This window comes from Nyctibius grandis, chromosome 4 (genome assembly GCF_013368605.1).
Source record: "Nyctibius grandis isolate bNycGra1 chromosome 4, bNycGra1.pri, whole genome shotgun sequence".
Classification (NCBI taxonomy): Eukaryota; Metazoa; Chordata; class Aves; order Nyctibiiformes; family Nyctibiidae; genus Nyctibius; species Nyctibius grandis.
The window spans coordinates 98,960,239-98,972,529 of record NC_090661.1 but is presented as its reverse complement, the minus strand read 5'-3'; the positions used below and the strand labels follow the sequence as shown (position 1 = coordinate 98,972,529).

Below are 12,291 nucleotides of genomic sequence, written 5' to 3'. Positions count from 1 at the left end.
GGGACAGGGGGCCATGGGCACAGATTGAAACACAGGAGGTTCCCTCTGAACATCAGGGAACACTTTTTCACTGGGAGGGTGCCTGAGCGCTAGAAAAGGTTGCCCAGAGGGGTGGTGGAGTCTCCAGCCTTGGAGATACTCAAAAGCCATCTGGACATGGTCCTGGGCAACCAGCTCCAGGTGGTCCTGCTTGAGCAGGGGGCAGATGACCTCCAGCAGTCCCTTCCAGCCTCAGCCAGTCTGTGATTCAGTGACTCTTAAAGCCAGAGGAAGTCAAGACAACCCACCCACCTTCAAAACTTAAAACCCCAGACCCTGCAGTACCATATCCCTTAACATCATGTGCCAAAAACTATTTTTAGATTCCACTTTTTTTATTAAAATATCTCATGTATATTGCTCACATTAAAATACAGCAGTAGTTTAATTTTAAATACAGCCACAAGTATAGACACTCAAAAAACCCAAACCCACATCACTTTAATAAAACAAATAAATAAATCAGATTTGTTTATCAAAGTTTCCAACCATGGGGGTTAGATGATAACCATTTCAGATGCACTAGAAGTCCTAAGACACTCAACTACCCTACCCTACCCATATGACACTATTCTCTGGGAACACCACGTGCAGTCTATCTACAGTACACGGACGAGGGCACAGAGGCACTGGGTCTGTAATGGTGGTTATCCTTATAAACCACAGCACAGTAAGGTCCTGCTTTACAGTAGCTTTTGGACAATGTCCTACACGAGAATGGCATGGCAAGACATTCCTGGGAAAGAGTAATTTTGATAGATGGAATCTTTTGACACACATAGATAAGGGTTTTTTTAATCCAGTTCCCAGCACAAGTGGATGCTGAGCCTTATCCTGCAAGTATGCAAAGCTTGAGTTGGTAATGAATTTGGTTTTGATTAGATGCTGACAACTACGCTGTAATGCAGCATTGATTTTATGAAACAGTACACTTGCCTTCTGTTTTAGAAGTTACATGGACATTTGCATCTGGACAGTTAGAATATAGTTTTTAAAAAAATCATAGCACAGAGGGACACAATGCCTGAAGGTCAGGTATCTGTCTTATCTTGCTTTACACAGAGACAAAAAATTAGACCAACTTGCTAGGAATTTGGAAGAAGGGAAGAAGGAGTAGCTTTAGCATGGGCAAGACAATTAGAGGACATTTGCTCCATTTCCCCTCACCTCAAAACAAGTGAGAAAAAAATTACAAACTAAATTTGCACTGCAGGATCGTGGATATTTCAGATTGGATCTATGTGCTTTATCTTTACTGAAAGTGTGCCAGGATATGTGGAAAGAACAAAACAGCAAAGGGAAATCTTAATTTCTGGTTAACATAATTTAAATTTAACAAAAACACATCAATTCCCATTGTCGAGGCACAATTCATAGAAAGCTGCATCTAAAACTTCAATGGAAACAAGTAAAAATAGTAGTCCAAAAATAAATAAAATGTAATTTACCGGTAAGTTATTTTGCTGGTGCAGTGCAAGGTAAGTAAGGTCACAGAAGTGCAGTATCACCTTCTTAGTATAAATATTTTCTACATAATTCAAAGAGCTACAAAATTAGTCTCCAAAAATAACTGTGCAACACATTTAAGACAGACAGCATGCTTACTAAACCCCAGTGTCTAAGCTACCTCTTTAAATATGGTTTACCGTTCTTTTCTCTCAGTGGCCTGAGGGAATTCTGAAGCTTGGTCAGAACCAAATTCATTTGCATCTCTCACTGCCTGTAAACAAGTTATCTGTTATTGATCCCAGTATTCAGTAGCAGTTCATGCCACAATGAGTCCTGATGTAATTCTTTTTAGTATTGTTATTAAAAGCCACAACTAGAAGAACGCTTCCTAAATTAGCAACTAGATTTGAATGATTCGTGTCTGGCATTGCGTAAACATTTCTTTCAGTTCTTTTTGTTTGATATCATTTATAGCTTCTGGGTCTGCAGGGCTCTTCTGGACCTTTGCTACAGCAAAATTAATCCCTTGAGTCAATCCTGCTTGTGTGATGTTAGCAACCTGGACCATGGAACTGCGAATTTTAGCAAAAGGAGATACAGCTCTGCTGCTGCTACTGTCAGCTGGAGAAGGAGTCATGTGGAGTCCCATCTCAAGGTTTCCAGATACAGATCCTGGGCTTTTATGAGATTTAGGAAAGTCATTCCCACCGACAGCTAAGAGCTGGGGATTTGGCTCAGAAGAGTGTACATCCAACTTAGATGGTCTGGAAGGAATGTCTCTGATAGCTTCAGCCTTGGTTTCTGCCACCTTAGATGTATTATTGCTGGTTTGCTTTATTATGTGATGGGGCTCTTGAGAACCAGCCTCAGCCTCCAAAACATCCGACACCTTATTTTGAGCATCGTGCACAAACCTCTGGCAGTACACATCAATAGGTTTAGCAAATTCCATCTCCACGTTGTCAGCAGAAGGCATGGGTACGTCTTCACAGTCAGACCGGCTAGCCTGAGAGACGTGGATCTCGGACGGAACGTGGATGCTGATGTTCATGTCAGTGCTGCTTACAGACTGGGACCGACTGCCCAGCCGTGGAGCTGAGGCAATGATACCACAGCTGGGCAGCACATAGTCCGTCTGCCCTATGTTCTCCAGAGAGTCAGTTAGCTGGTTGTCCTCATCGGACTTAGAATTAGTCAGGAAGTCATCAGAGTGGAATGAATCATTATCCGATACTTCTGTATCGGATTCAGTATGGACTTTAGTGTCAACCACTGGATTCTCTAAAGTTTCAAGGCTACTATCTGATTTCCAAAGATTCACTTTCAAATTTGGTTTCAAAAAATTGACTTTCACATCAGGTTTGGTAAAGCTGCCTAACTTCCGAAGATTGCTAATGTTCACGTTGGATTTGGTTTGTTTCACTTTTTGATTGAGAGATGAGAACTTGCTCAGTAAATAGTTCTTGCCTTGGGCCAGGGACCCTCTGTTTTGAGACCGAATGCCAATGATGTCTTCATGAGGTTTACTGCTCTTCCTGGAAGAAAAGGAAAAAATCTCTAATGTACAATCAAGGCAGTCTCATTTATAAACACCAAGTATTTACCATCTTCCAGTCTATTTCCATAATACAGATGGAGATTTAGTAACTATGTTATCCTTTCCTTGCATAATTGTACCCATATAAGCTAATCAAATTCAAAACAACAAAAACAAAGGAGGGTTGCTACAGAGTGGTAGCCAAACAATGGGAAAAGCAAGCTTCTGCTGGCATTTTTAGTTTTAGATGACAGTGGATTTGAATTCTCTATATTTGTAACCCTGTGTATGCTGTACTCAGTAGACAGATTTAGCAAATATTCAGTCCTCAGTACCTGTAAAAAAAGAGCACAATTTTCTTGCTGTACTTTCTGCTCAGCTGGGAAAAAAGGCTATAGTAGTAGCCCAATAATCAAATGCAGAAGAAAGATATTGAAATATGTGCCCTAATAGTTTTCACTTGACAGTTTATAATTGTGCTACACAACACATTTTCTAGTAGTTCATACAGTCTGAACTGGAAGGGTCCAAAATAATGCAACAGATCACACTTAAACCAGTAAAATGTGCTAAACTTCAGCTAGCCATCCTCTTATTTCTACTCCATTGTCCTTTGTAAATGATTTCCTCATTAACACCTCCACCAGCATTTGTAGGTAAAGGTTGCTTCTCTTTAATTGTACACAAGTGGATTAGTGAAAACTATCTGAAAAATACTAGTAAGTACTTTTAATTATCAACTATGTTTTCATGTGCCCTTTTCTCTTAACGGGCTTGCAAAACAAAAACTTGTGTGCCACTCTGACTAACACTTAGGAGTGCAGAGGTTTAACTTCAGCCATTTCTTCCCACAAAACCTGCAATGTTATCTGGATTTATTAAACACTCAACTGCAGTGGAATACAAGCCAGACTTACGCTTCATGGGTTGTCTTCTTACTACAGAAGCAAACATTAAGTTCAGACAGAAAAAATTAAATTTGACAAACTCATCATGAACCATCTGAAGTGCAGTATGTTATTTACATTTGGTAGTGTTTATGGTCAATAAGCACACATGTATAAAATAGTATTCTTGCTTATATTTTTAGATAAGCGCCCGCAGACAGTTATTGGAAGCAGCAACACAGACAAATGAACTCCTAACACAGTAGCCAGATCGATGTTTCTTTTAGGCATTCTCTATATGACTTATATGACTGTTAGCCACTGAGAAGAGAGCAAAAGTGGGACACAGAAGGTTCACATCATTTAAGTACTCACCTCTCGAGCTTTTTCTCAATAATGGGCACATCTAATCCCATCGCTTGCTTTGTGATTCTCAGCATTTCTGCGATGCACTGAAGAGTGTCTGCAATCCAATTAGCAGCCTGTCAGACCCTTAAAATCCCATATTCCAAAACCTAAAATTAGACATTTCCTTGCAACGTAATTAAGTTGGTTTGGCTTTTGTTGTTTTTGTTTTTTTCTTTCACCCTACAGAATAGTTGCACTCTACAAGTTGCAATTCTGATTTAAAGCTTACAAAATAAGCTTAAAGAATAGACTCTCCTTAAGCCCTAAATACTGGGTGTAAGTGAATCACTGCCACGATTCATCATTTGTGGAAGGAAGAGAAGCAATTATATTTATTCTAATCCTTGTTGACAAAACTCAGTGCTCCAGGTAAGAAGCGATGTATTTCCCTTATTAGTGTTCATTTAATTTAGTTAAACAACAAGCAAGAACATTTCTAGACATCGATTTCACTAAATAAATCCATTTCCTCCACTCTTTAGGAGCTAATTTTAAATTAGTTTAATCATTTTTTGGAGCAGTAAAGGTCTGGACGTGGAAATGTCTCAATTCTACAAAGACATGTTGCTTTAAAGCCATACTCAAAAATTATTTTTCTTTGTATTAAAACAGTAACATTCTAGTGTTCACACAGGAAGCCACATACAGGGGTTATTGTTGGTTCCCCATCCTGCCCAGCTGGATTATATTAATATTGCTTTCTTCAGAAGTTATTCTGAAAGCAATGGAAAAAGTGTTTCCTAGAGAAACACTGGTATACTGAACACACTTTTATGTATAAAACTTTTACATATTAAACAAACCTTTTCCATCTTCTTCTGGGCTGCGTACCACAGCTCTCAGAGTGTGAAAATACCCACTCATTTCTTTGTATTTGTAATGCAGCCTCATGCAAGAGAACTTGGGTTTGCCAAAGAGAGTAGGCTCAGGCCCTGAGAAATAAACCAGGAGATTAGAAATCTTTGACCAAACACTGAGAGAGAGATTGCAACGACTGTACCTAAACGTATGGGAGAGCTGACAGTCTTTTTCAGCATAAAAAGTTTTGTGTTTTCTGTAGAGCAGGACAGACATTTTAAATGAAAAATTTCACAATAACTAGACAATCAATTACTTAGAAAAAGCAATTAGACTGCATATTTCTATTATAATCCAGCCTGATTGTTTATTACAGATTACCCTTTCAAATAGAAGAAAAAAAATTCTACACCTATTACATCCTGTGTTTTAGGGTATGCTCCTGCAAGGATTATAGGGAAAGCTAATACATTTTTACCAAGTGGAAGCAATGTAAGTTTCAAGATTTAGACCAAGTACTTCAACTCTTCAATGCACTGCATCATATCTATATCATTAAACAGGGGGTTACTTGGTCTAGATGTTTCAACTGTATTCTGTACATCAGGCTGTATTACAGCTCCCCACGACACAGAAGAGAGACCTTTCCACTGAACTCTTAGAAATTGCACATAGACAGTGAAAGTTACAGTAAGAGATGATGAAATCACTATGCATTGTGTAATGGAGAATTAAACTCTACTGGGGGAGGGGGGGGCACACACTACACACTGAGGGCTACAAAAATGTCCCTCCCTTCTCTCCAACTGGAATACCTTTTTCATCTGTAAGGTCAAAGACAGCAAATCTTTAATACTTTCAGCTGAAAGTGATGGATTTAGCCTGCAGACATTACATTCTTTAGACAATAAATAAGTTAATCAGCACAACAAGGTGATTTCATAATAGCATGTTTCTTACCAGACCTTAAGAAAGAAGAGTTTTAAAAAAAAAAAAGCTATGAAACAGATCTAAAGTACAATTCAGAACCAGCTGCTGCATTTGGATCAAAGAAAGAATACACTGAATGCACAAACCTGTGATTCATTACAGAAGTTGATCAAATTGTTACTGCCAATTGATAAATAATGAAATTATTTGATGAATCCATGGGTTTTTTTTTTAAGAGTTTGGAAGAGGGAAAATGTTAGAACTCTTAACAGTGATCAAAGTTGCCATTTCAAGCAGTAGCAAAAGACAGGACTGTGAGAGAACCCAGATTCAATTCTGGCATCCGTTATCAGCACGAAAGCACATTTCTAGCTATGGTGGACTACATATTTTGAGGCTTGCTCTTTCAGTATATTTGTAGGATGCTTTGATAAGTGTTCAAGCTGTTGTTAAGAGCATTCAAGGAAGATATGGTGGTGACTGCATTCTTACCTATTTCTATTTTTTCCAGAGCTTCAAGACTTAACCTTTGGTACTGATTCACTTTGTCGATTTCATCATCATAACTAGAAAAAAAACAATCAGAATTTAATGCTTCCTACCAATCTAAAACAAAGCTACTAGACAAACTACACATAGTAAGAGAAAGTGGTAACTTACTAGGCCACGTAGTAGGCAGAATTAGAAAGTAACAGCAGAACATCCACGTCCTTATGAGTGGCATCAATGAGACTAAGGAAAGGGAGGAAGAAGAAGAATGAATACAGCGAAGAAGGTTTTATTTGCACAGCTGTAACTCAACCCCAGTGTATTTTAGGGATGCTCTTCCACTATTGAGGGCACATTACAACAAGAGTTTTCAAATATGGTATGTTATCTTGTGTGATGCTGCTACCTCTTCACAGCCATGGAAACAAAACAAGTTAGGAGAGACACTTCACAAGCCAAAACATGATGAGTCATTAGACTTACCATACAATAAGTGAATCCATGTAAGCAACACTCTCTCTTAAATCTGGACTCACCTAATAGCTCGAATAGGTCAGCAGCAGGTCCAAAAATAAACAGAAAACCCACAAACTATTAAAAATGCTAACAGAGAAATGGAAAAATGTCTCAGGCTCAGTTAAGGGGATGAGTCTGGGCTTTGACTAGCTATCATAACATCCTGCTTTGCTATTTTTAGATGCTGAAGTTTAATCTGCAGAAGATCTAACCACTATTTTTCTTTTACAAGTTAGTGAACTCTGAACTTGAGAAGGAGACTTATCAGTGAAGTTCAAGTTTATGCTCACTACTTTTCATGAAGAGAAATCTAAGCTTTCCTACTACTGACTAATAACACAAGAATTTAATCTGATCAGATATGGCTTTGAAGTAAAGTTACACTTTCCCTGTAAAGCAATAAGGAACAACAGCCCTCAAGGGGCTCCTCAAACAGCCCCTTCTACAACTAAGGGTGGTTAGAAGTTCTCTCCATGGTGTCTACCACATTTTGGCAATATTAACTGCATGCATGCATTTCCAGGTGATGTCTCAAAGGTAACTCCAGCATGCACCATTTTTATGGCACTTTGGGAAAAGCATGTTTAGAGGACCTTTCCTTTTACAATTACAAGTATTCAATCCCTTCAAGGACTCTTGTCATTCTACAAAAGTGTCCACTTGTTAACACATCAGCTATCAAAATAATTTAACATCAGTAGTAATTAACAGAGGTATCATAGTAGCAGCTGATCAATTATGACTTTATTCAACAAACCTCGGATCACAGTCAATAAGTGCCCATCCTCCATGGAATTTTTCATCATCTGGTAAGAGCAGTTTCATGTAGCTCTGCAACAGCTGGCTGATCAGTTCCTGATGGCTTCTCAGGTTCTCCTTGTGCAGGGCTTCATGCTCTTTCTCTTTTGTAAATATGGAGTAAAGATCCTCTGTTACAGGGATACCCTGCATCAAATCTAAGTAAAACACACAAAATTTCAAACAAGGAACCAACAGTTATAAGTGATATACAGCAACAGTCTGTTGATTACTTTGTAAATTCCTTCCAAGTGTTTCATATTTGAAGCTACTCTGGAAAAATGGTTAGTTATTCTTTCTGAACAGAATGTTCCCTGAAACTGAAAACTCAGTAGGTGTAACACTATCTTCTCTCAATGAAAATCAAGAGCTAACTCACCATTTTAAGAAACATTTGCTACATAAATTTCACTTTGTCTAATAGAGATGTTACCAGACAGTTAATGCTAAAATGAAGTTAGGAGAAAATTCTACTGTGAGTTACACTGCACGTAATCCCCCTGAATAGAATGTTGTTTAATCTCCAAATGGAGAATGACTGTTCCATATGGTATCCACTACATAGACATGAACATTATATACACTCAAAGTGCTTTTAAGTTTCAGGAAAAAAAAAAAGTCAAAAAGATAAAGCCAAGATGATTTCAATAAACTTTTCTAAATACCATAGTTCAGCTTTGTTGAAATTATACTCTTACCTATGACTGCTTGCCTATAAGCATCCCTGAAACGATTCAAGTAGTATCTGTTGGCAGAATTAACTCCATCCTTCATTACCCCTGCCAGCTTTCTTTCACCAGTCCTTGTGAAGTCACCCTGTTACACAGAACATGCGAATCATGCACATACACAACTCTGAAGTAGCAGTCTCAGCTTAAAAGCTTTGGCATTCTGAAACTCAGAACTGAATACATGACAACTCAGAAATTAGGTTCACGTAACATGTTCATATAGAAGTCAAAAATATTGATTTTCAAAGAGCATCTACTTCTCATGGCATTGTTTGACTCTGCAGAGAATCTTATGCTTTTGACATACCTATGATCCTATATAAAGTCCTAATAGGAAACAGTAATCTGGACATATATGCCAGCTAACATTAAAGCAGAACTTTCAAGACATCAGTCACTGGGATGCTTGAACACCTCAAAAAAAAAAAACCCCAAAACATTAAAGGCCAAAAAATAAGGGAAAAGGACCACTACTGGAACAATGGAGAAGGCTAGAGCTTACTGAAAAATGGTTTTCATCTCCTCTGCTTCTGCTACCAAAACAAGACAAGCATAACAAACTGAAGGAAAATTGTACATATCCCCACAAGCTCAGAAACAAAAGAAAGTTTCTAGGCCATGGAAGGCTTAGAATTTGAATAAAAAGCAGTTTTGGTAGTTACACTTCATTAGAGAATTCTGTTCTCAGAGACACTCTGAACATTGGCACAGAGCAGTTCTAAAAGCCATGTCAACTACTGTGAAGAACATTTAATTTGAAAGTGAAACACACTTGAAAAGAAATATCACAATTAAACTGCACATAAATTTAATCCATGAAACTCACTATTGAGTAGAGAAATCTTCAAGCAGAATGGCTGAAAATTCAGTTCTATAAATCAAGTTCTGTGCTTCAAATTTAAAGTTGTAAATTTACAATCAAGACAAGCATGTCAGGCTCATTTTTATAATTTTTTTAAAGCAGATTAATGTAACAGACTAATCAAAGTTCAGTAGAGAGATTTAAAAAGAGATTTAAGTGTTAAGCATTTCCACTGTAAAGGTTTTTCCAATGCCAAATATCAGAAATACTAAAAATTGTTCCACCAGTGACTATACACACAGAAAGTAGCTCAAATTCTATGACTTTTCAAAGCAGCAGGAGTGAACACTACGGAGTTTCATGCCCTATTTCTGATCTTGGTAATTAGTTGCAATGCAGTTTAAGAAAAGTCTTTAGAAAAATATACGTAATTAATATCACCGTCCTACCTACGTATCCTCATCTTCAGTCCTTCAGAGTATTTTTGTAACTACTGTAACTGCTTAAAAGTACTATAACCATGCTTAAATTTAAGTAGAAGCAATGCTTAATATAGATCTTAAACTCTAAGCTCAACTGTGCTTTGTATCTAGACATGAAACAGAATGAAGTTAAACTACAGCCAGCACTGCCACAAGACACCTGGACACTCAAGTCTTCTCCAGTTTACACAAAGCATTATACAAAATACTCTTCTATTGAAAGGCCTCATGCCTCTTCAAAACAAAAACATGCAGAATGTTTAGCTAACTTTGCTACATATACAGGAGTTCTCCACTGAACATGAAGCCTGTAACACAGCATGCTGCTCATCAGAACCGGTAACACTTTTCACCCTTTACCTTTAAGGCTGCTGTGCCGGCGTACTGCCTGCTTATGGCATCTCCATTGTTCGCCCATATTATCTGGTAGATTCTATTGCATTTCACTGGCAAAGGCTGTTCTGGTGGCATCACACCCAGTTTTTTGAGCTGGAATTTGACATAGATATTAATATAAGGTTCAAGATAAAAATCATTCTCAGTATCACAGCTTGATACAGAAAACACGAATGCCTGACAAGCATTTAAGTAAGTTTTATATGATCTGAAAAAGGAACCCATTCCACTAATTTGTCAGATTAAATTGTTAGCAATGAATCACTAATTCATTGTTAAACATCGTATCACTGGATGCCACAGTAATATATCAATTATGGATGTAGGAGTCAATCTTCAAAAAATTAACTGAAGGAAAACAAGTTACTCTAGATTATTCACGATACAGGACGTGTTTCTATTTGATAGAGAACTATCAAAGAACAGACATGACAGAACTTAACATGGATAAACAAGTTAATGTCTTCTATTGCAGAGGCATTTGTGACCTCAAAGGGCTGAACATAAAGAAATGGAATCTTTTCTCAGTTACAAGACAAAGCAGACCAGATTCTTAGTCTTTTGCTTCTAGACACTAAAGCAAATGTAGTGGCGCCACCTTCAAACCTAATCCTCCCCCAAAACAAAACCTTAAAACAACTTCATATGTTGTGTTTATTATTAATGCTTGTGCATTTTGGACAGTTACTGTTTAACACTGATACTGAAAGTAAGATAACTTACTCTTCAGAACAACCAGTATTAAAGTTTTTCCAAGATAAATCTTGGGTACAATATAAACTTAAGTCTTCTTACACACACTGAATCAGTAAAACCGCACATATATAACTGCAACATAGTCATTAAATGTCAGACCAACTGCAGGGATAACTTAGACTAAATCACAGGCAAACCTCAACTGACAACCAAGAAAAACACACTCAAGCACTCTTTGTGAGTTGGATCAAAATTTATACAAGTCTGTTTGTTGATTTTGAAAACCCTATCAAGTTCCCAGCTGAGAGAAAACAAGTCCTATGGTTCCATGGAAGTGCAAAGGCAAGGTACATGTAATCCTCAGTCTTCTACTTCATGTCAGTCACCTTCCAAACTTAGGGCATTTCTCAGTTATGAATTGATTCCAAAGTACTTCAGCTACAATATGGGATGGCTGTAGCACATCACAAGCTAATACAATAGTAATGATTACTGAAATACTCTTCACAACAATCTATATAACTCTTGAAAGATTGCCTTTGAACTCACAGGTTTAACATATGTAGGAATCCTATTCTAAAATAACAACTGTGGGATTGCTGGTCCCACCCCTCCTTCCCGATACTCTATGTCAGGAGTTCATAAAAGCAGATGACAAACAGGAACTACCAGATACAACGGTTAGAGCCATTCATTCATTCTTCCTAATGAAGGACCGATGTCATCCTCTGTCTTTCACTTTAAGCACAGTCAGGTTTGTTCCATTTTGTGCTGGGCTGTAACTGAGGCTTCGAAGTTTCAGTTGTAATACAATTAAGTCTTCACAAGGGAAGACAATCACCCCTGAGCTTCTACACCAAAAAGCAAATGGGGGGCAGGACAAAGAGGAGAAAGACAAAATGGTTCTCAGTCTGCTTGGAAATGTCTTCCCTATACAGGGAGAACTATTCCAGAGCACGGTAGTCAGACACCTTGGATATTTACATCATGAATAAGTTTCTCCTCTACACACAGAAGAGACAACCAATCTCCCAACCTGCTGCACCACAGTATTTCACTTCAAAGAGGCTAAAATAGCATCCAACTACTAGTTAGATTTTAGACCTTTAACTTCTCATTTGGGGGGGAGTGGGGTTGTTTTTAAACTTTGTATTACTGCACAACTTAAAATTACTAAATCAAAACAAAAGAATCCTCTCCAAGATGTGGACAGACACTCATTTCCTCTCTGAAGGAGGAGACTAGGCTTCACTGTTTTAGAATGATTTGAAGCTTTTTTAGCTGTACATATTACTTTCAGCTTCTTGGCTCTCCAAGTAGTTTGCAAAGATCC

General features: G+C 37.9%; 1 protein-coding gene across 1 annotated transcript in view; it reads right to left on the bottom strand.

The window, feature by feature from the left end:
- Positions 1-392: 392 nt before the first annotated feature.
- INPP5F (inositol polyphosphate-5-phosphatase F) overlaps positions 393-12,291 on the bottom strand; it is a 46,579-nt gene continuing 34,680 nt past the window's right edge. The window contains exons 13-20 of the mRNA XM_068398431.1: positions 10,227-10,355; positions 8,550-8,667; positions 7,811-8,009; positions 6,709-6,780; positions 6,541-6,614; positions 5,124-5,252; positions 4,288-4,375; positions 393-3,023 (exon numbers count right to left, since the gene is read on the bottom strand). Of these exons, the coding sequence (XP_068254532.1) occupies positions 1,889-3,023; positions 4,288-4,375; positions 5,124-5,252; positions 6,541-6,614; positions 6,709-6,780; positions 7,811-8,009; positions 8,550-8,667; positions 10,227-10,355 (1,944 nt within the window). The 3' untranslated portion in view covers positions 393-1,888. The remainder of the gene's footprint in view (positions 3,024-4,287; positions 4,376-5,123; positions 5,253-6,540; positions 6,615-6,708; positions 6,781-7,810; positions 8,010-8,549; positions 8,668-10,226; positions 10,356-12,291) is intronic.